The sequence below is a fragment of the Botryllus schlosseri genome, chromosome 7 (assembly GCF_051294905.1).
Source record: "Botryllus schlosseri isolate E-star chromosome 7, Bs_hap1, whole genome shotgun sequence".
NCBI classification, from domain to species: Eukaryota; Metazoa; Chordata; class Ascidiacea; order Stolidobranchia; family Styelidae; genus Botryllus; species Botryllus schlosseri.
The window spans coordinates 729,077-752,934 of NC_137242.1; the positions used below are offsets into that span (position 1 = coordinate 729,077).

The 23,858-nt window shown below is 39.9% G+C and overlaps 1 protein-coding gene across 2 annotated transcripts; it reads left to right on the plus strand.

Annotated features, from left to right (window-relative positions):
• The first annotated feature begins 882 nt into the window (after positions 1-882).
• LOC145443053 (importin-4-like) lies at positions 883-22,943 on the plus strand. 2 transcript variants are annotated; one of them, XM_080321039.1, is made up of 28 exons: positions 883-1,071; positions 2,857-2,975; positions 3,594-3,816; positions 4,252-4,425; positions 4,495-4,560; positions 5,909-6,010; positions 7,228-7,311; positions 7,529-7,666; positions 7,725-7,778; positions 8,601-8,710; positions 8,767-8,875; positions 10,057-10,183; positions 10,248-10,361; positions 10,704-10,850; positions 12,062-12,188; positions 12,742-12,853; positions 12,917-13,006; positions 13,521-13,661; positions 14,506-14,608; positions 15,698-15,852; positions 17,720-17,803; positions 18,540-18,551; positions 18,967-19,089; positions 19,161-19,291; positions 19,964-20,078; positions 20,136-20,234; positions 21,697-21,865; positions 22,619-22,943. In XM_080321039.1, the coding sequence occupies exons 1-28, from the start codon at positions 973-975 to the stop codon at positions 22,744-22,746; spliced, it is 3,255 nt and encodes a 1,084-aa protein (XP_080177165.1). In that variant the 5' UTR covers positions 883-972; the 3' UTR covers positions 22,747-22,943. The 2 variants fall into 2 exon arrangements, with proteins under 2 accessions (XP_080177165.1, XP_080177166.1); XM_080321040.1 differs by lacking the exon at positions 18,540-18,551 and having other exon boundaries at positions 884-1,071.
• The last annotated feature ends 915 nt before the right edge of the window (positions 22,944-23,858 follow it).

The window sequence follows — 23,858 nt, forward strand, 5'->3', positions numbered from 1 at the left end:
TAGATCGTAACACACAGGAAAATATAGCCTAAATAGATCGTCAGTAACGAAGTACTCCTGCTTCTCGAAGTACTTCAAGTAGATTCCTGAAGTAGTTAGGATTTTAGACTACTTCTACTTGAGTACCGACGGTGACTGCTTTGATCACGTCTGCAAATATTAGCATATCATTTCTGCTTTGACGGCGTCGATAAAGTTCAACAGTGACGGCGAGACGGAATGTGCCAACAGCGTGATACGAATTGCAAATGAGATGAGAAATATTGCAGATATAATTGGTGTTTCGATTTTGAATCCCGACCGCGCACGCGATATAGCAGCACAACAGTCACGATTCGACTACTTATCGCACGGACTCTTTGTCACACATGATACGAGTTGTGTGTATGTGTGGTGTTTATCTGCAGCTTATCTACGCCGAGCCCCTCAGACTGACTCAGCAAACCGATGGGGTTAATTTAAACCCCTGTTATGAACCATTGGCTAGAACTATGATGCTTCAATCTGAACAGAGAATACAAAGTACAAAATACAAATTGACAAATTTAGCATCGCAGAAGATATACCCCCTATAGTCACGAGAGTAGGGTTATAAACCAATGATGATGATAAAGGGACATGCTTATGTGTCCCCACTTCTCATGCTACTATGCCATGTGTCATGGAGATCAATGGTTGTGGTTGCGCACTGAGCAGTGAGGACCTCGCGTGTGCGATGGGAGAGTTGTCCAGGATGTACAATTTGCACGAGAAAAACAAGCAGATTGTACTGAATATATACTAACTTACATTTACACCACGGGATTTGCGATTAATCAAATCTAATATTGACTTCGCATAACTCATCGTCAGGTCCGGGGTTTGGATTTTACACTGTCTCTTCTGCTACACATGTGTAATGTGTATTTTTGTTTGGACTTCAGCTGTTATTGTTATTGCTGTGAATGCTGAGTCTTATATAGTAGCGTTTCAATGGAGCAACTACTCTCTTCCGCGGACGGAACGTTGTCGACCACTCTGAACGCAGTTTTGTCGAAGTTGTTGCTACCAGATACGGATATAATTGAGAAAGTGAGCTTTTCTCGGCCTTGGAATTATTGTGATATTCATACGATACGAGATACGATCACTGTCTTACTGTCTACTTGTTGAACGATTTCCAAATCTCATAAACTAGTCCTTGTCACTGTATATTCCTAGTTGGTGGTCATGGTATGTGCAACTTGAAAGAATATGTTGTGTGCAAAGCGTAGTGAAAGGGTCTCATTCCCATTGTGTCTGTTGAATTGTTGATGATCTCCAAATTATCCATGCATGATTTCATGAACTGGGATTGTAGCCTACTTGTATAGCAGATTACCAGTGAACTCAGACCTCGGTGAACTCAGCCTTACAAACTCGGCCCACGGGGAATTCCGCCCTCGGGAAATTTTGTATTCACCGGCAAGGGCGGCAACCCTAATATCCCACCTCCGGCAACCCTGATATCCCACCCCCGCCAACCCTAATATCCCACCTCCGGCAACTCTGATATCCAACCCCCGCCAACCCTAATATCCCACCTCCGGGCCCGGCAACCCTAAAATCCCACCCCCGCCAACCCTAATATCCCACCCCCGGCAACCCTAATATCGCACCTCCGGCAACCCTAATATCCCACCTCCGGCAACCCTAATATCCCACCTCCCCAACCCTAATATCCCACCCCCGGCAACCCTAATATCCCACCCCCGGCAACCCTAATATCCCCCCTCCCCCAACCCTAATATCCCACCTCCGGCAACCCTGATATCCCAACCCTAATATCCCACCTCCGGCAACTCTGATATCCATCCCACGCCAACCCATATCCCACCTCCGGCAACCCTAAAATCCCACCCCCGCCAACCCTAATATCCCACCCCCGGCAACCCTAATATCCCACCTCCGGCAACCCTAATATCCCACCTCTGGCAACCCTAATATCCCACCTCCGGCAACCCTAATATCCCACCTCCCCAACCCTAATATCCCACCCCCGGCAACCCTAATATCCCACCCCCGGCAACCCTAATATCCCACCCCCGGCAACCCTAATATCTCACCTCCGCCAACCCTAATATCCCAGCTCCCAGCTTTAATTCAAAATTGTTCGGTAGCGGAATTCACCGAGGTCCATAGTATTCGAGAAACACCATGAATATCTCAAAACAAACAAGTAGAGCGTGAATACAATATCCGTGAATACAAAATTTCCCGAGAGCCGAGTTCACCGAGGGCCGAGTTTGTAAGGCTGGGTTCACCGAGGTCTGAGTTCACCGGCAACCGTATAAGTTTCTTCATGTGAAATAGGCATGGATTAATTGATCTCACGATTGTGGTTAGTGAACTGAATTCCGGGTAACAGATTAAAATGGTTTCACTGCTTGACTGCTTGTGAACAATAATATAGGGCTACTATATTCTGAGATCCGGGAAAGAAGACAACAGATATTATAACGGGTTATCTCTAAGAAAATTGTTGATCCCACATAAATTGACTGAAGAAAAAGGTAATTTTTCTGAGCTGGCGCCTAAAAGCCGGTTTCCACCTCTATTTAGGTTGGGTTTCGACAAACTTTTTTTGATAATTATTATTCGCATAAGATATGTTAGAACCCATATTTCACGATATGACCTTTTTATGTTGTCTCCACGTATTCTCTGAACAATCAACATAATAAATGAATTGCTAAAAGTAGATATTTGGGTGTCCTCAGGGGACATTTCGGTTCTCTTGAAAAAAAGAGGACAAATCCTCGTGTAAAAGAGGACATATGGTCTACAATAATGTCATTGTCCATTTGAGTTGTCTCTTGCATGTCTTGACAATTTCAGGCAACCGCGGAACTGAGAGAGCTGAACAAAAGTCCGTCTTTTGTGCCTTCGTTGTTCTCCGTGCTGTGCCAGTCTGACGATGCCGAGATTCGAAAACTAGCTTCAATTATTTTCCGAAGGTTCGTTCTCGACATTCTTTGACTATTCTTTATCAAAGTATCTGTTCTGTCTGATGTGTGCGAAACCATAATGTTTACGGTTATTGCGCAAGGTAGATCTACGTTTCATATGAAAGACTTGTAATCCACAATTATTCAGTTGACCAAGCCAATTTTATGTAAACAAATCTTCCAATAGTTTGCTTTGTTTTATGTGTAAGTCACCGTTTTTTCAAACTTTTTGCATTGCTACGAAGTTAGTCGTTGCCATTATTGCAATGCAAGTTTCATGAATTGTAATTTTGATTGTTTTGCTTTCCTGTATTGGTTATTTGAAGGTTTTCTTGGGGGTACAGAACTTCTATATACAATGGAATTATATATACAATTGAATAATATACTGACATTGAAATGAACCCAAATATTTTCGGTTGATTCTGGTCAGGGGTACTAGATAATTGAAAATAACATTTTATATAAAAAATCGTATCACAGAATATGACATCACCGTCCATGGGGCGTGCTGATATCGTTTGAAAAGAGGCACCCGAAGAGTCTTGGAGTTCTAATATATGCACTATTGTGATGGATGCTGTGATGTAAGCAATCTTCAAGAAGCTGCTTTGATACGTTTTCTAGAAAAGTTTCCAAACAGTGGAAATCTCTCAACCGTGAAGTGTGTTTGGGCGTGCGACGAGCCATATTGGAGAGAATTCTGATCGAGTCGAACAACAAAGTGTCACAGTCGCTCTGCCAGGTCGCTGCCTCAATCGCTAAACACGAACTCTCTCAAGTGGATGGTTCGTGGGGAGACCTGTTTGATATCATACAGCATGGAATTGATCAGGCCGAAAGCAGACAGGTACGTAGACCACACTTGGATCACTAGAAACCGTTCAGCATCTCCAAATTAGATTAGATTTAGGATCACTGAATTCGCAAAACCTTGGGAATTGAATTAAATTAAATTCCGAATCAAAATTGAAATACAAGTAGGTCTGGGTACAATGATTCGAGTACTCAAATACGAGTTGAGTATTAATTTTCGGTACTCTAATCATTAAAATGAATACTTGATTCAGTTTTGGATACTCTAATCATTAGAATTAATACCCGAGTCAGATTTGAGTATTCTTATCATTAGAATTAATACCTGAGTCAGATTTCGAGTACTCTAATCATTAGAATTGATACTCGATTCAGTTTAAAGTACTCAAATCATTAGAATTAACACTTGATTTCACCCAGCCCAAGTTACGGTACCATGAAATATACACCGCATTGGATCTATTTCCAGACTGGAGTGTATCTGCTGAGCGTAGTTTGCGATCAAGCGAACGAGAAACTGCAGCCGCATTTCATCAACATCTTGAAATTACTGCACGGTGTTCTGGGCAGCGGAGGTGAGAGCGATGTGTATGCCGTTAAGGCATTCGACGCTTTAGTTCCTTACTTGGGAGACGAGTATGTGGTGAGTGGAAATACGGGGTTGGGAATGTAATGTAAATGAAAGACGTTATTTGATGATCTTGTTTTGTAGAATTTGGTACGTCCGTTGGTTCTGAAGTGCGTGAACGTTATTAAGACTCTTTTACAGTCTGACGAGGTAAGGTTCCGGGATTTCGGGTTTCTTTATTTTGTCAATGTTGCCAACTATTTAGCTATGGAGTAGCATCAATAATGTCGGCTACTATCTCTGTCAAGGTTGTAACCAAGTCTCCGAGTCGCAAGTCAGTCTTGTTATTATATTCTTTATTCACAGGAAAACTGGTAAATACACGCATAATCCGGGGAACAACCTGCCCCCAAAGGAAAATGGTGGGATTGAAGTAAATTTTCAAAATTTCAGTAATACAGTCAAATTGTGATTCCTATGCTATACATAAAGAGGTCAAATTACAGAATTTCGGTAGATGAAGAATTGGCCAGGGTTGCGGGGGTAGAGATCAGGGTTGCAACCAAGTCACAAGGCTATGAGTCACAAGTCAATCTCACTCTTCTAGTTTTGACTTGAGTCAAGTCGAGTCATTTTCAATTCACCACTGAGTCGAGTCCGAGTCCAAGTCATGCTTTGGACTGCTCAGTATCCAGTTAAAGTCTTGTTAAACCCACTTTTTATAACTCTGTTTGGTGATATCGAATGGTTCGATTTTATAATATACTAATTTTTGTCACTTTTAGCAGTTTCTGGTCGCATTTTCAAGAACCAGTACCAATAGACAAAATCCCAATAGTGCGGTTACTTTACTATTCTTCGAAATTACAATGAAATATCGGCCTTTGCCGCCGGAGTCTCGAGTCATATGACTTGGTTCGAGTCGTGCGCAATGACTCGAGTCCTAGTCGAGTCAATTCACAGATTGACTCGAGTTGAGTCATTTCCTTATTTTGAGAAAATGACTCGATTCAATCGAATCATCAGAAAATCGTGACTCGAGTCAATATAACCCTGGTAGAGATGCTTGAAAATGAAGAATCGTAATTACAGAAATGGTTATATATTATGCTGTGATTTACGCGTAAAAGTGTTATTTTCCCGGAATCTGTTGTATATGTCTCGTGAGATTTTGCTTATGGCCCCTGTAGCGCCACTGACTATCACAGAATCGAGTCAAGTTGGGGCACGGAGGGTGGGGTTCGAGTCGTAGTGTTAAGACTCGAGTCCAAGTCATTGTATTCACTGTTTAGTTTTGAGTTCAAGTTATTTCAACCCACTTTTTACAAGTTGGCTTGGGTTAATGAAGTATTTCCTTGTAGATTCAAAATAGTTGCAGGCATTAGTGCTGCTGAAGTAGGGTAGTAATATATCTCCTGGTACTGTTGAGATGGTTGCTGATATTGATGATGCTACAATTTAACAATAACTATAATAATTGACGACATTGCAGTCATTGACATAATAGATACTCAAATTTTCTTACGCACTTTGAGATTCAGCCAGTACGTCTTCCCAGGACCGAGCAGCAGAATTGATGGAGATCTTTGAAACTCTGATTGAGACGGAGGTCACGTTCATCTCACCGTACGTGAAAGACCTCGTGGTTTTCTCGCTGCAGGTTTGTTTCCTGACAAAGTGCTGAGTGCCAAATAAGGCATAGCATACCGTAATTTTCCAAGTACAGTACGGCCCCATGTATAATACGCACCCTTAAAATGGCATGCAAATTCTGGGAAAAAGCCTTTACCCATGTATAGTACGCACCCTGCATTCGCGGTACATGAATAGCTGCGTTTTAGTGCACGATGGTGTTCTGTTTTGCGATGTCGCTGTCGAACAATCATGACGTAACCATCGCTAATCATTATGCAATTAACGGCATTGTGTCTAAACGATAGTAGATAGCAGCCAAAGCCTGCGAGGCCGGCAAAGCGACATCTTGCGCACGAGGTCAGATGCGATTGCTCAGGCCAACGGTTATTTCGTGCACACCACGCCTGTTGGAGGTGCGACTGATTACGCAAGCGATTATATTTTGCGCTCATGGCCTGTCGATGAATTAGCGAGGATCGCCGCGCGCGCGAGATTGCGTGCTGTTAATTGGCAACACGCTTTTTGATAATTGGTAGCGCATTGGTAGCGTGCTACAATGGTAATACGAATTACTGGGCACGATGGCTGAAAGTGATGCGCGATTGGAAACAAACATGAAGAAAGGTGTGATTTCAAATTTTTTATCGAGGGAGATTTTTTTCAAGCGTGGTGTTCCCATGTATAATACGCACACCCCGATTTTAGGGCAAAAAATCAGGAAAATTTTGTGGATTATACATGGAAAATTACGGTAATCGAATTTCTGAGTGATTTCATTCTAAATCGAGTAATAGGCATCAAGTCTAGTATTCGAGTATCACTCATTATGACGTTCAAATATGTAGGCTACCTTCTATGCGACCGCAAAGAAAGTAACGCCAGTTTCACACTGCATCATATATAATAGGGTATTTTTTTGACAACACCTATTTCATTGCATTATTTGACAATGATCACATCTTCACAGATATGTTATCAGTACCTTTTTACTACGCGTTTCGTAGGCTGCGATACCACCATTCGAGGTTTACATCCGTCCACAGAGGAAAAGTGTATCAAACCTATAATTCTTGTTGGTAAATTGCATTATGGGCAAGGAACGTGTGATTTCAGTGCTCGAAAAATCGTGCCTCACCCCTCGAATGGAATCATTAGAATTATTACCCGATTCAGCTTGGAGTTCTCGTATAATTTCGCCCAACCGTCGGGCCACAGCCTGTTCTGACACAATCCTCTTTTTAGATTGCTTCAAAATCTGACTTTGAAGATGCGACAAGAGTCCGGGCTTTGACGACTTTGAGGTGGATTATAAAATTGAAGAAAAAGGTGCCAACTTCTTGCTTTTTTGGCAACTAGAACATTTTTGGCTTTTCCAATTTTTAGTTAGAATGATAGCTATAGTATTTTTCCAAATTTGATTTGAATTAGAATTACTAAATTCGCAAAATTAGTCTAATTACGTACCTAGAATCATCTGGCTTTCCAAGTCTGGTTTCGTGCATTGAAACTGCAGAAATTATCAGCTTACAAAATATTTTGACAGTCGATCATCAAATTGGGACTCGTGGAACCAATTCTAGACAGTGTGATTCCGATTGTGACGTCGCCGTGCGATGAAGACGAAATTTCGTTTGCTTCCGACGAAGTCGAGTCGGAACTTCCAGTGTCTTCGGCGACTTATGTAACATTTTAATTTGTAATAATAATCGACAAGAGAAGAATTGAACTATTTTCTTTAGATTATCGATGAATTGGCGCTTCATCTTTCTCCAGAACGACTCTATAAAGTTTTGGTGAGCATCATATTGAAATTTCATGCGTGTTTCATAGTACTGGGAAAATCGAGTCCCCGAGTGATTCCATTCCGAATCAAGCATGACCCATTACGATGCGGATAATGTTGTGGAAAGTTCGAATATGTACCTTTTATGCGACTAAAAAGAATGTAATGTTAGTTTCGCATAACGGAAAATATGATTTTGGTACTTTTTCGATCACAACAATTGCATTGCTCTTTGTGACAATGCCGTCGGCTAATCACGACTGCACAGATATGTCATTTCCACTAACGTTTGTAGCTTTTTACCACATGTTTCGTGTGCCGCGGTATGACCAATCGAAGTTTTCAGGCTCAGACAGTAGAAAATAGTATCGAAACTATAATTCTCATTGATAAATTTCAAGTCTTAGTAGCAATAAGTGTATATAATTTCAGTGCTCGAAAAAATCATCAGTCAATATTCAACTCAAATCATTACAATTATTACTCTATTCTACTCTATTACCCTAGTAATCGTCAGCAATTGTTGAGAATTGAAAAGAACATTGTAAATCAACTATCATATCATCAAATATGATGTCAACGACATGAAATTCGAATCATCATTGTACCACAATGTACTGTTCGTGCCTATGTTCTCGTTCATTTCAATATCAATATTGACGGAGTATTCAATTTTTGAATAGTATATTGATATTGAAATGCGCCCGCAATCCCGCATATTTTCGTCCTTCACTTGTCAGGGGTAATTGTCAGTAGCGAATTGGACATAACATTGTATATCAGCAATCGTATTACTAAATATGACATCAATTTTCATTTTCCGATGATTCAGATGCCGAAAATAGAAGCATTAGTGCAAAGCGAAGAGGCGTCACACAGACGAGGTCTTGTGCTGATTCTTGCGTGCCTGGCTGAAGGAACTTCAGAATATATAAAGAATAAGTAGCCGGCAATCTAAGACTCCGAAAATCTTGTGGCTAGAAAACTTTGCTTTGCAGCTATATGAAGTCTTTTCTTGAAATCGTGTGTCGCGCGGCATTGGACGATAATCCGTCGGTACGAAACGCTTCTCTGTTTGCTATCGGACAATTCTCGGAACATCTACAGGTGAGTTGCTCGACAGACAAACATACAACATCAACAACAAGCTACTGGATTTTCAAAATGCACAACTAGAACTAGAACTACCCACTTTTCAATACTCGGAACTAACAAACTTTAATAATCCACAACTAGATACTAAAACACATTCATCGCATGATTATATGGATCAAATAATCAGGGTTGTAACCAAGTCACAGGGCTCCGAGTCATAAGTCAAACTTTTATAGTTTTGACTCGATTCAGGTCATTTTCAATTCACCCCCGAGTCACAGTCATATGACTTGAGTCCAAGTCATTGCGTTGACTGCTCAGTTCCCAGTTAAATTCTAGTTCAACCCACTTTTTATAGATCTGTTCGGGGACATCGCACTGTTTGCATATATAATATACTCATTTTCTCATTTTTAACAGTTTCTGGTCGCATTTTCAAGTACCGCTACCAATAGACGAAACGCCAATAGTGTGGTTACTTTACTATTCTTCGACATTACAATGAAATGTTGGACTTGGCCGCCTGAGTCTCGAGTCATATGCCTTGGTCCGAGTCATGAGTAATAGCTCGAGTCCAAGTCGAGTCATTACACAGGTTGACTCGAGTCGAGTCATTTCTGTATTTTAAGAAAATGACTCGAGTCGTCAGAAATTCGTGACTCGAGTCATTAAAACCCTGCTAATAACACTGATCTTGGACATATTAGAGATAGAGTCGGGGGTTTCAGCCCCAGAACCCCACCTCCTGGTTACGCTACTGTGAGTAGTGATGACTCTGAGCTAGTAATGAATGCAAGAACATCACACAACAGAACATGGGTATCACGATTCACACCAAACGACGACACTACTTCTGTTGTTTATTTTAACAGTTTTAGCTATTTCGGCAAAACTAAGGAGAAAACTCCCTGTACCTGAGTACCAATGGTGATTACTTGACCTCCTTAGCCTGTAACTAACCCTAACCCCAACTTAACCGTAACATTAGCCATATGCTCCAGTGTCACATGGTCACACGCAAGTTTTTACAAATTCAGTCATTCTATTTCTAATCTAATTTGGGAAAATCTGTCTGGATAAGCTATTGTTCTAATTCTAATCTAATGTGGAAAGTTTCTTGTCAAACTTGGCGTGCAGCTTGGCTTGCGAATTATGGTCTACTGATCATCACCAACTCTGAATTTACATTCCAGCCAAACGTCAGCGAGTACGCGGCGGAAGTGATGCCTCTGCTTTTCCAAATCCTCCAGAAGACTTCCGAATCCAGCAAAGGAATAACGCGAGCTTACTACGCGCTAGAAAACTTTGCCGAAAATTTGGGTGAGGAATTCGAGAATCGTACCGAAAAGAGTACATTTCGTAAACGGTTTGCGTTTTTTGTCAGAGGGTAAAATTCTGCCGTACTTGGAGCAACTCGTCTCCCATTTGCTCCAGACTTTGAGCAACTGCGAGAAAATCCACACAAAGGAGCTCGCTGTCAGTACGATTGGAGCTGTCGGTACGTTGTCTTACTACTAGATGATCCTAGTTCTATAATTTCATTAATTAGACCGAAGTAGTGGTAATCTAATTCTATCCTAATTTGTGAATGTTTCTATGCTTTCATTTTAATTCTAATGTAATTTCTGGCTTTCCTGAAACGAACTAAGCATGATGTACAGACATTTGTCATTAACACTTTGTAGCTATAATTCTATTTCTAGTCTAATTTGAAAAAAATTTGTAGCTATCATTCCGATTCTAATGTAATTTGGAAAAACTGAAAATTTTCAATTTGTATAATTTTCCACTTGACCCGGGTTTTGACCTTGAATTTACGCGAATCCCGAACCCATTTCAGCCAATGCGGCCAAGGAGGAATTACTGCCGTACTTGGGAGATATTCTATCGAAACTGACGGTCTGTCTGCCGTCCGGTACAACAAACGGCGTCCAACCAGGAGCCGATGAGACGGAAGACTTTGGTCTGCTACACATGCAGACTCTAGGTGAGTGGGTGATATGCCAATCAGACATGGTCAAAGCAGGTATCGTTGCGGGTCATTGACTCGACTTGGACTAGAGTCATTGCGCACGACTCGAACCAAGTCATTTGACTCGAGACTCGGACGATCAAGACCGATATTTCGAAGAATAGTGAAGTAACAACACTATTGGGATTTCGTCTGTTGGCAATGGTACTTGAAAATGTGACCAGAAACTGCTAAAAGTGAGGAAAATTAGTATATTATAAATGCGAACCTTTTCGATATCACCAAATGGAGTTTTAAAAGATGGATTAGACAAGACTTTAACTGGAAACTGAGCAGTCGTCCCAATGACTTGGACTCGGACTCGAGTCATAATACCATGACTTGGACTTGACTCGCAACTCGCTGACTTTGACTCGGACTTGACTCGGTGGTGAATTGCAAATGACTCGACTTGATTCGAGTCAAAACTATAAAAGTGAGATTGACTCGTGACCTGGAGCCTTCTGACTTGGTTACAACTCTGTCTCAGATTCAAAATATATCAATTTTTTAAACTAATTTGTTTATTCAAACAGATAAAAGACGCTTTCTGAGCGTTATCTGTTCTGATATACGAGACTCGAATAGGTCATTTGAAATCTCTCGAGTCATGCGCGATAGAATTGTTCAAAGACATCATTTTTTCCCGGATTCTGGGATTCACCGATTGGATTGTTAGGTTGCCTAAAAAACGGTGCACACCAAATTTGTCTCGATTTCGATAGCAGACTTGGACAACTAGAAAATTTTCAGCTTTTCCAAATTAGATTAGAATTAGATTACTGGCATTTCGCTCTAATTTAGTGTAATTAGACAACTAGAATTATCTAGTTGTCCAAGTCTGTAATCGATAGATGTGGAGTGTGGACGCACTCCACACCCGAAATTTTCAACTGCAAAAACTTCGCTTCTACAGATTGGAAGTGACCGAAAACTGGTAAGCATCGTTTTTTTTAGACAAAACTCAACGATTTTGTGGAGCTGACGGTAAAATTTGAAAGAAATTCATTTTTTAAATAAAATTCAATGTTTTCCAACTCCTCTGCGTTCACATCTACCACTTGGAAGCAGCGGAATTGGGTGTGTAACGTTTTTTTAGGCAACCTTAACAATGTAATCAGTGAATCCCCTGAATATGGAAATCAAAAGATATTGTTGAACAACCCTAATACACACCTTTCTTTAAGATACGCTTGGAGTCCTGGCGAGAAACGTGGGCAAAGCAAACTTCCTGCCCCTGGCCGACGACTGTCTCAAACTCGGCATGAATTTGATGGAAAACGAAGCTAACGACCCGGACATGAGGAGATCCGCGTGAGTACAGATGCATTTTCTCTATTTTGATTAGTTATTCTGTAGCTACAAGAGAACATATTTTTTCAAATTTTTATGGCTGCTACATAAAATTGTTAGGTTTGGCTAAATTACAGCCTTATGGAATGGAAGTAAAAAAAAGCTTACAATAATAAAAAAAAGTAGTATTTACGGTGGAAAATTTTGTCATAATTTTAGAATTACCCACCGTATATGTAATCTTTTCAAAACCAAAATTTTCTGTTCCAATAACTTTGCCTCCACTTGTTTGGTTATTCTGCATGACGTGTAACTGACATGATTTTGCTTACGACTGCAAAAAAGGTCATTACGTGATTGTTGCAGCTATTATCTCCTAACACCTGGCACTCGAGAAACTCTTGGACGTGCAGAGCTTCAATATACAATTGATTACTATATTGATATTGAAATATGCTGGAATAGTATTGTCTGACACTCGTCAGGGGTAATAGTGAGCAACTAGTAGTGAATTGGAAAGAACATTGCTCATCTGCAATTGTGTTTTGTAAAATGTAAACTATCTCATGCCAAGGTACGGACTTTTTTCTGCGCTCTCCACGATTGTCGAGGACAAGATGGCTCCGTTCTTGAACGTGATCGTGAAGCATATGCTTGACTCCATTCGATCGACGGAGGGTGTCGTGGTAAGGCTCTCGTTCTCTGTTAGAACTGAGCGTCTCGACAGCATTTTTTTCTTCGTTTTTTAGCCTCATTTCACGGAGGAGACAAACGGGGAGACAATGTCGAAAGATTTCTCGTTTCTGGACGACGGAATTGAGAGAGATTTATCGACAGAGGTAGCGGTCAATTTACTCGGATGTAGATAGGGGTTGGGCACAATGATTTAAGTCGAGTACTGAAATTAAATGCTTCTTGCTTGCTAAGAGTTAATTTATCAACGGATCTGGGTGTTGAAGGTGTCTGAACCAGAGTTAAGTTTTTCAAGTTTGTTTTACGTTTTTCCAAATTTGATTAGAATCAGAATGATCATATTCGTGCAAACTCGATAGTTGGGTTGACTTCCGAATCACAGAGAAATCCAACAAAAATCAAGTTCATATCAAACCAAAGTTTATTCTGATGATAGCGAGAATGGCAAATGTCTGTACGCCGAGTTTGGCTCGTTTTGCACGATATTGTTCTATTGTAGCACTTTTAGGAAAACCGGAAATTAGAATTTAAATGACAGCATGGAGATTTCAAAAATTTGATTAGAATTAGGTTACCGGCATCTCTCTGTAATTAGTCTGATTAGATAACTAGAATTATCTAGTTGTCAAAGTCTGTTCTGAGATGCGTTTTACTCCGCAGGACGACGACGACGATATCGAAGGCTTCTCGGTCGGCAATTCGTACATGGCGGAAAAAGCAGACTCTTGCGAAGCCATCGGGGAAATCGCGAAACACACCAAGCAGGGATTTTCACCTTTCCTGGCGCTGGCCTTCGAAGAGGTTTGGAAATTGATGTTTTTTGCTTATTTCTTGGGCTGGCACAATCATTTGAGTACTCATTTTACTGGAAATATCATTTCTGTGAAGTCGTGATCAACCCCAACGGCATTGTCACAAAGTGCAATGAAATAGGTATATAAATAGAATAAATACCAAATTATTGTTACTGTGATCGAGTAACCGAGTCACAAGGCTCCGAGTCACGAGTCAATCTCTCTTTTATAGTGTTGACTCGAGTCAAGTCGAGTTATTTTCAATTCACCACCAAGTCAAGTCCGAGTCAGCGAGCAGAATATCGAGTCCGAGTCATGGTATTATGACTCGAGTCCGAGTCCAAGTCATTATATTGACTGATCAGTTTCCAGTTGAAGTCTGTTAAATCCACTTTTTATTACTCTGTTTTGGTGATATTGAATGGTTCGCATTTGTAATATAGGCTACTAATTTTTCTCACCTTTAGCAGTTTTTGGTCACATTTTCAAGTACCAGTACCAATAGACGAAATCGCAATAGTGTCGTTACTTTACTGTTGTTCGAAATTACAATGAAATATCGGTCTTGGTCGTCTGACGTGGTTCGAGTCATGCGCAATGACTCGAGTACAAGTCGAGTCAACACAAAGATTGACTCGAGTCGAGTCATTCCCGTAATTTGAGAAAATGACTCGAGTCATCAGAAATCGTGACTCGAGTCGAGTCATCACAACCCTGCTGTCGTGAAATTGTTTTTGATCGCGTTCACGTCATCTATACTGTTGCGATGTAACAATGATTGACACTCGACTCGAAGCCTAATGAGGCCCAGCTCCATTTATGGCTCGTTTTAAATGGTCTCGTTATGATAGGTTTTCAGCATGGTTGATTTCCCGCACCCTGATGTCCGGAAGTCCGCGATCGCGTCCAGCGGGGAGCTGACCATGTGCGCTTACAAGTCGAAGCACGAGTCATGTGAGTCGCAGAGATGGCGCAGTTGGTGCTTTTTCCAGACTTTTTACACTGCTACATAACTTTTTAGCCAAAACTAGACCTTCAGTAGAGATTTACTTCTACCTTTGCTGCAGCTTAACAGTTTTCGGTTTTTCCGGAATTTGTGCTTGGAAATCGCTGCTTGTACTTGGTATAAATTTACTTTTATTTCTGCTTCTACTTCACAGTTTTCAGTAATTTTAGGCAGACTTTTACACTAATTCTACTTGAAATTCTTCATTTATTTAGGCCTAGAATACTTGCTTTTCTGGCAATCACTACTTCTACTTGCACTTTAGCGTAAATTTACGACATGACTTTCACCCCTACTTCACAGTTCTATGCATTTTCGAGCAAAACTAAGCCCAGGATGCTCGATTTTTTATTCGCTCGGAAATTGCAATTTCTGCTTCAGTTTTTCAATTTTGTGGCAAACTAGGCCTAGAATACCTGCTTTTTAGTTACTTGGAAATCATTGCTTCTACCTGAGTAGAAATTGACTCCAAAAACTTCCACATCTTTACTTCACAGTTTTATTTTTTAGGGAAAACGAATCCTTAATTACTCAAGTTTTACTTACTTTGAAATTGTACCTTCTACTTCACGGTATACAGTTTTTCAGTTAATCTAGGCCTATAACCAGGGTTGGAACCAAGTCACATGGTCCTGAGTCGCAAGACGTATCTTCTTTTATAGTTTTGACTCGAGTCAAGTCGAGTCATTTTCAATTCGCCAACGAGTCAAGTCAGGGTTCAAGTACGAGTCACAGTGTTGTGACTCGAGTCCGAGTTCAAGTCATTATGTTCACTGTGCATTTTTGAGTTTAATCCTGTTTATTATTTAATGCTTCTCACTCATAATATACTAATTTTCCTCACTTTACACAGTTTCTGGCCCTATTTTATAAACACCAGTACTGATGGGTGAAATACGAATAGCGTGGTAGCTTGCCTGTCTTGGCCGTCAGAGTCTCGAGTCATTGCAACCCTGCCTATAACACATCCCCTGTGACCACCTCTGGTCGCAACTATGCCGGGACGCTAATATGTGATGCGAAATTTGCATTTCTAGTCGGAGAATTTTTGAGTCAGCTGCTTCCCGTGATCTGTAAAACTATCGCAAAGGAAAGCGAGCGTATGGTGGTGTTGGGGGCGATCGCGACGGTCAATCAGATGGCCGAGTGTTGCGGAATGGAATGTTTCGCGAAAGGCGAAGAATCTCTCAAGGTGCTGCCCGATTTCAAACAGGCGACTAGATAATTCCAGTTCTATCATTCTAGTGAAATGCCGGTAACGTAATTCTAATCTGATTCGTGTAATGGCTTTTTGCACTAATTCAATCCTTTTAGTTCTGGTATTCTTGAAAACTCCGCGGGAGAACTGTATAGCGCAAATCGATCCATGCTTGCTGTACAGCGCACATCCGCCAACGTCTATCATTCTAATCTAATTTTTTCAATGCTTCTGTGCTCTCGTACTAATTCTAATCTAATTTCTCGATTTTTGTTGTATTTCTTGTTGATCTGGAATTTAATTTAATTATGAAGTTTTTTCGAATCCAATGATTCTAATTCTGATCCAATTTGCAAAAAAATGGTTAGCTAATATAATTTGTTGATTTTTGTTGTGATTCTTTAGAATTCACTACTCATTAAATTTTCTAATTCTAGTCTAATGTAATGTTCTAATGTTTTTATTGTCTCGCTTTCATTCCAATCTAATTCCTGGTTTTTCTGAAACTGAAACTGTACGCTAGGGTTGTTCAAAAAAAATTTTTTTTTCCAAATCTCACTCGCCTAGTGACTAAATCGTCAGGTTGTCCAAGAAAACGATGCACACCAAATTTGACTCAATTCCAACCAGTAAAGGCCGTGCAATCTTGAATTGAAATTTTTAATTTATTATTAAAAATTAAAAAAAGAAATTCTCAAATTTTTCTGTCAACCCCATGAAATTGTTGAGCTGTCTTCAAAGACGATGCAAATCAAATTTGAGTCACTTCCGACCAGTAGAAGCGGAACTATTTGAGTTTTTCGTTGATAATCCCCGGATCAAGGATAATCCGAGATTTGGAAAAAAAAGTTTTTTTTTAACAACCCTACTGACCAAATTTTGACCTCACGTATGCAAATTAGGTGTTTTCGCATATAATGTTAAAATTGTACTACTTATCTTCATTTCTGGTTGGAACTGTCTGACCTTACAAAGTAGATTTGCCTGAAAAAACGTTTTTGGCTCAAAAACTGACAGATTTTTACATGAAAAACTAGTATTTTAACGAAATCTGGCCCTATGAAGAATTCCAGTAGTTACATTACGTATTCTGGTGGAAATAATTAAAATTTGTTGTAGTACAACGAAAGATCCTTCCCTACATTCTCGGGTAGAAAGTGTCTGTCCTTACTACGTAGCTTGCCAAGAACGGAGAAAGAACGTTCAACAGCAGCATTTGTTGGCTGACAACACTCAAGTTGTGTGCACACTGCTGGTGACAAACCGTGCTGTTGCTTTATTCTGACAATGTTGTCTATATCACAATTTTTCAGCTTGCACTTCTTGATATAAGAACCATGCAATGTCCAAGCAGTCTTGCTTCAGCTATGATATTGCGGTACGTTGACCATAAAACCATGTCACTATTTGTTTCATTTGACCATTTATGATTCACAATGAGCAGACGATGGTCCGTTTACAACGGTAGGCCTATAAAGTAGGCTACAAGCTGTAAAATATCAAATGATAAGTTCACCGACAGCGCAAAATCTACGATACAAACGAAATGCAGAGGTCAAAAAATGTTTGACTTTGTAAACAATTTTGACAAATTTTGACCTAACGCTACAATTTTGACCTAATTTTGACTTTTTTTGACATGTCAAAAAAAAATTGCCCTACTTATTAGAGTAAACTCTGATTTGAACTGAACCGAACCAAACTTGATTTTTGTTGTGTTTCTTTCTATTTAGGAATCTAATTCAAATCCGTAGTTTTTGCCATTCCTGTCTAATCTAATTGAGAAAACTGATAATTTTCTTGTTGTCCGAGTCCGATTTCAACACCTGACAGAGCCTTTCGGAATACCTCATTTTACCAGGAACTCATGGAGTCTCTGTTGTTGGTCATGAATGGCAAGTCGGCGTGCCAAGATTCCGAGGACGATGTCGACGAAGCTCAGGAGGTCAGCGACTAACTGATAGGGCTTGGCAAATTAGAGTACCTGAGGGGTTCGATTCTTAATCGAGTATTCGAGTATCATTTATAATGACAATTCAAACTATAAAATTCGTTGATAGATTAACTGCTCGCGGGAACGACGGTATAATTTCAGTACTGGAAAAAATCATCTGTCACTACTCGAACCGTTGTGCCCAGCCCTACTAATTGTGTGCACAAGTATTCTATAGTGATGTAATAATGAAGTATCGTAAAGCTTAACCATCTCTTCATCCCGATTATTCGAAATTCCACGCCGGTGACAGTATATTTTGTGGTACGATTGTTGATATGCAATGTGCTTTCCAATTCTCTACTAGTTGCTGACGATCACCCCTGACGAGCGTCAGCCGAAAATATTCGGGTTCATTTTAATATCAATGTACCGTTCAATTGTGTATGAAAGTTATTCAAGAAGCTCTTCAAGTACCGGTAATGTATTAGACGCGTCATTACGCGAAAATTTGTGGTTTGTCGAAGGCTTGCAGGGTTTGCGCAAGGGTGCGCCAAGTTAGCAAGGGTTTAGAACCACTGAGATTGTAGTATGTGATTTTGAAAATTGTTCTTAACTAGCATTGAGATGAAAAGGTGATACATAAGCAGTCAGCAGGTACGAAGATTGTGACAATGTATGTTTTCGTAACATGTCAAGCTAGGCTATGCGAGGAAACAGCGTGAGAGATTGTTTTGTTCTGTTTCAGGAATGGCTGCAGGTAAGAAAAGCTGAGTTTGATTTGTTTTTAGCGACATTCAGGATGAGATTTGTACTGGCAGTGATAAGTCATTCTAGGACGTCGACTTTTGTCAGGCAGGCATCTATATAACTAGATAATTCTACTTGGACTAGTCAGAGCAAAATCTTATTTGTGAAACGTTCATTTAAATTTCATTTAATCAAATTTCTGGTTTGGTTGAAAATGCCACATTCGAAATGTATGGTTCAAACGAGCCCAGCTCAGCATCTGTCCACTAACATTCTCGTGCTTATGGACATGGACTCTGATTTGATATGCTTTTTGCTGTATTTCTTCATAATTTGGAATTTAAGTAAATTTTCAAGTCTGCGAATATTGCAAGCTGAATATATTTTGGTGTTTCAACTCTGGTTCCAACGTTTTCATCTTTCAGGCCGAGTACGATGAAATGTTGATCGAATACTGCGGTGAAGTACTCCCGGCCCTCGCGAAAAGTATCGGTACCACTTTTCTGCCATACTTCATCGCTTTCTTGCCGGGCCTGCTCGCGAAAACGGTATTTATCGTATCACGCAGCAATTTGGAGATGCGGAAAAAATTGGTGCTTTATTTTCTTCTCATATCTAGAAGTCGACTTGTACCAAGACAGAACGTTCCTTTTCGGCCGGCACTATCGCGGAGACTTTCCAGAGGCTGGGACCTGGTTCTTCGCGGGAAGTTGTCGGACATATTGTGCCACGATTTCTTGAATTGACACGGTACGGCAGAGGCAGGGTTGTTATGACTCGAGCCATCACCCCAAGATGACGCGTTTCTGCCTGCTTCGTTGGTTTTTATTTTATACAGACGAAAAAGTTTTTTTGACGGTGTTTCCTTGCGGACGGTTACAAATTTTGAACCAGAATATTCATAATAACAATCTTATGATCTGTAAAAATTGCCATGTGAATACAATTAAATATGATTGATATTCCAAATATTAGCAACTGATACAAAGCAGGCAAGGAGTACAAAACTGAACGGCAATCAAATACATAACAGTCACGTCACAAAGGCTGTACAAAGTTTATTGAGCTGTAACGTCTACTCTATGGCTCTTGAAGTCCGAAATGGCGACTTTACCAATTTCCCGTCCAATGTTATTGTATATCGTTTTGATTCCTAAAATTCATCACACACCTTTTAAAGTCGTTTATAAATGTGTGTACAATAAGTCTAGCTGGCAAAAATTCTGTTTATGATTGATTGTGTAGAAAACTCGTCATTGTATGCCAATGGACATCTATGGAGAGCGTTGGTGACGATTTCAGATTGAACGTATTGTACAACAGCAAATGACGTTACCACATATTCATAGTTCTCTTATTAGCACGCCAGTAATTTCTCTCACATACTCTTACTGTAGGATGTCTCATTTTGATTTCATTCAGAGACTCGGCGGATGAAGTTCGCAACAACTCCATATTTGGACTTGGCATCGTTTTACAACAAGCTGGGGAGGTAGGGGCCAAGTTTTACCCCACCGTGTTGGATCGTCTCTCTCAGGTTTCATTTTTAATTGAATTGGTGATTGGGTTGGAAAAGTTACCTTTTGATTTCTAGACTTTGCTGTCGGAGCAAAATCGCGGTGTTGTGGACAATATTTTAGGTGCCGTCGCCAGGATGATTATGACGAACAAAGCTAACGTTCCCATGTCACAAGTGAGCTGAGTGATTCTAGACTAGAGACAGGTTACAATGATCTGAGTATTAATTCTAAGAGTAGGGAGAGATGATTTTTTCGAGTACTGAAATTATACGTTCCTTGCCACTAAAATTTAATTTATCAGTAAAAATTAAAGTCTCGATAATATAAAACTCAGGATGGAGGGATGATTTTATGTTCCTTTTTGTGCTGTGCAGAGCATGCCGCTCTTTCAAGAAAATTGTATGCGCGCCAGGAAGTCTGGTTTTCTAACCAGAGGTCTAAAGATAGATTATACCAAAGATTATTTGATGCTATCTTTTAGCTCGAATGTCGTACAGTGACAAAGTGCCTTGAAACTCATTGGCATTTGGAGAAGTCCGTTGTAGATGGCCCTGGCACTAACATAATTGCAGAAAGGGAAGTCAAATTGATGGAAGAACTTAACCAGAAGTGCAAAAGGACAAATATTTGAAGATTAAATTTGTAGCAAAGAATAACTTTCGGATTGTATATTTTTTTTACATTTAGACAAATGTCGAATATTGAAGTCAGTTTGTGCAAGACATTTTTACGATTTGAACAAAATAATTATAATGTTCTTAATTTATACCAAAATCTTCATTGAATCCTGCTACAGGCAAATTTTTTTTTTCAAGTCATAATCCTACTATGCATGTTACTGGAAAGGACATGTCTGTGAAGTTGTGATCAACTCGCAGCATTGTCACGAAGTGCAATGAAGTAGGTTTGGTCATAGAAATACAAGACAATCTTTAATGTGATGTAGAACTTGCATTCTATACGTTGTGGCAAGGTTGTAACCAAATCACATGGCTCCGAGTCACAAGTCAATCTCACTTTTATAGTTTTGACTCGAGTCGAGCCGAGTCATTTTCAATTCACCACCGAGTCAAGTCCAAGTCAGCGAGCAGAGGGTCAAGTCCATGACTCGAGTCCAAGTCATTGTGTTGACTGCTCAGTTTCCAGTTGAATTTTTGTTAAACCCACTTTTTATAGCTCTGTTTGGTGATATCGGATTGCATTTATAATACACTAATTTTCCTCACTTTTAGCACTTTCTGGTCGAAGTTTCAAGTACCAGTACCAATAAACGAAATCCCAATAGTGTGGTTACTTTACTATTCTTCGAAATTACAATGAAATGTCGGACTTGGCCGTCTGAATCTCGAGTCATATGACTTGGTTCGAGTCCAGTCATTTCGGTATTTTGAGAAAATGACTCGAGTCAAGTCGAGTCATCAGAAAATCGTGACTCGAGTCATTACAATCCTGCTTTGTGATCCCATAAAACGTACGTATTTGAACTTTCCACATCAATCGTACCGGCGTGATAATAAGTGATACTTGAATACTGTACCCGGAAGTCCAATACTCGATTTGGCCCTGTCCTATTAGAGACATAAATTTCTGTTCAACTTCGAGCGTATGTTCATTACTGAACACGTCTGGAATTAGGTTGTTCCTGTGCTCTTGTCTCACCTACCCATTCAAGAGGACCACGACGAGGACGCGACCGTGTACTCCTGTCTGTCTTGTTTCTTACATGATGATCTCGAAGCGGTCGTCAAGATACAAATCATATCTCTTTTTCTGAGAGTAATGGAGGACGAGAAAGTGGATCAAGGTAACCGGACTTGTAGTCAGATTTCGGCTACTAGATAATTCTAGTTGCGCAATTAGTTTGAAATGCTGGTAGTCTTATCTAATTTGTGAAATGTTTCTATACTCTCATTATAATTCTATTTAATTTCTGCTTTTCCTGAAATACTACTGAAGAACTCTATGGTGAGAAATAAGCCAAGCTTGGTATCGTGTATGCATGTGTGAACAAATTGGTCCGTCAAAGAAACTTGATTTTTGTTGCATTTCTTACTTAGAATTTAATTTGATTCTAGTTTGGAAAGCTAGAACTTTTAATCTAATTTGGAAAGGCAGAAAATTTCAATTGTTCAGCTCCGAATCGAGTGACTTTTACATCCGCGCAATAGTTTGCTAGAAATGCTTACTTTTTCTTCTTGCTCGGAAATGACTACTTCTACTTGTAGGCTACTTCAGTAGAAATTTTAGTTTTTTGGAATACTAGAGTAGATTTTGGCTACTTGCACTACTCGTATCGTGAGAAAAGCTTTTCTTGCAAACATTTGCGATTTTCGTGCTTATGAGAATGTTCTTGATTTTTATGGTGTTTCTTTGTAATGAGCTATTGATTCAAATTTCCATTTTTTACAATATGGTAATTCTAATATAATATGGAGAAGGCCATGTAGCTATCATTCTACTTCTAGTCTCATTTAGAAAAGCTGAAAATTATATATCTAACTGTGCTTGTAAAAATTTTACCTTGTCACACTGGTGTATGACATGTCGTTGTTTTCAGAAATACGAATTTCTGTAACGAACGAACTTCGATCCACCCAGCAACGGGACCCGGCATTGATATCACAAGCTTGCGAAGTGATCGGTCCTGAGCTGGTCGCAAGATTGCAAGTCGCGTTACAAACTTGAGCAATATTGTTCAGAGAATTTGTTGATGCAATATCACTAGAAAATAAACAGTCGACTGGACAGTTTTGGTAGTTGTTGGTGCTGCCTTGATCGTTTTACTTCGTTTACCACAAAACATCACGTTTTGTCAAACTATTACCTTGCGTTCGTATTGCTATTGTTGCGATTACAATAAAAATGTTCGATATTGTTGCGTATGATGGGGTGCTTTAGTTAGGCGTCATCTTTTGAGATATTGCGTATCGTCTTATATCTGGGGTTAGTAAACTGGAGTCTGTGAGCAGTTCTTGAGGGGTTCGTGAAAGTTCAATCCGTCATCATGAAGCTACGAAAACAGTATCGTTTAAAAATGATGTCGTGATCTGCCTCGTCCAGTTACCTTATTCTAGGCATGAGATAGCCTGAGCAGAGTTGAGCTTGATGTGATGACCTTACAGTCATAATCTTCTCAAATTTTTGGAGTATTCGAGCATACGGCCACAAAACTTGAGGGGGTTCGCCGTCGAAAAAGTTTACGAGCCGTTATATTATAAGTTTATATCGAAACAAAACATTTATCTCTGCGCCTATGTAATCCAAGCTGATTATGCTTGAATTGGACGCACTGTTGTTGAACTATAATGCGCCTTGGATTCGTGTGAGTCGTGTGATTTTGCAAGACGGAGATTACAGGTGTTGCAATAGTAAACAAGAGTTCTTGGTGAACAAACAAAGAGTCTTGATCTTGAAGATTTTCAACTACACAAGTGGGAAAAAAAGATATGCAGTTCAAGTTCCACATACATTTTCATAATAATAATCGTCGGCTTATATATTTTCATCCGATCAAGACACAAACAATGTCCAAAGCGATGTCATGAACAGATAGGGTGATGCCGAAACGACCAAGTACGGTCTCACGTCGTTGTGGCTGTCAATGGTTCCCCTCGTACTAATGACTTCATTCAGGATCCTCATGGCACAGAATTGGATAAGATAAACCCTATTGAACTGATTACAATACAATATCTGGGAAATATTTACCATTTTTCAAGATTTTCCTCCAGTATTCCGAGTTTGAAAATTTTGAAAAAGTGTCCTCCTTTCCCGATTCCCGGTAACCCTACTTTATA

Coding starts and splice junctions, on each gene's coding strand:
- LOC145443053 (XM_080321039.1), top strand. CDS start 973: ATGGAGCAACTACTCTCTTCCGCGGACGGAACGTTGTCGACCACTCTG. Junction 7,667..7,724: donor CAGTGTCTTCGGCGACTTAT/GTAACATTTTAA, acceptor TATTTTCTTTAG/ATTATCGATGAATTGGCGCT. Junction 10,184..10,247: donor AAACTTTGCCGAAAATTTGG/GTGAGGAATTCG, acceptor GTTTTTTGTCAG/AGGGTAAAATTCTGCCGTAC.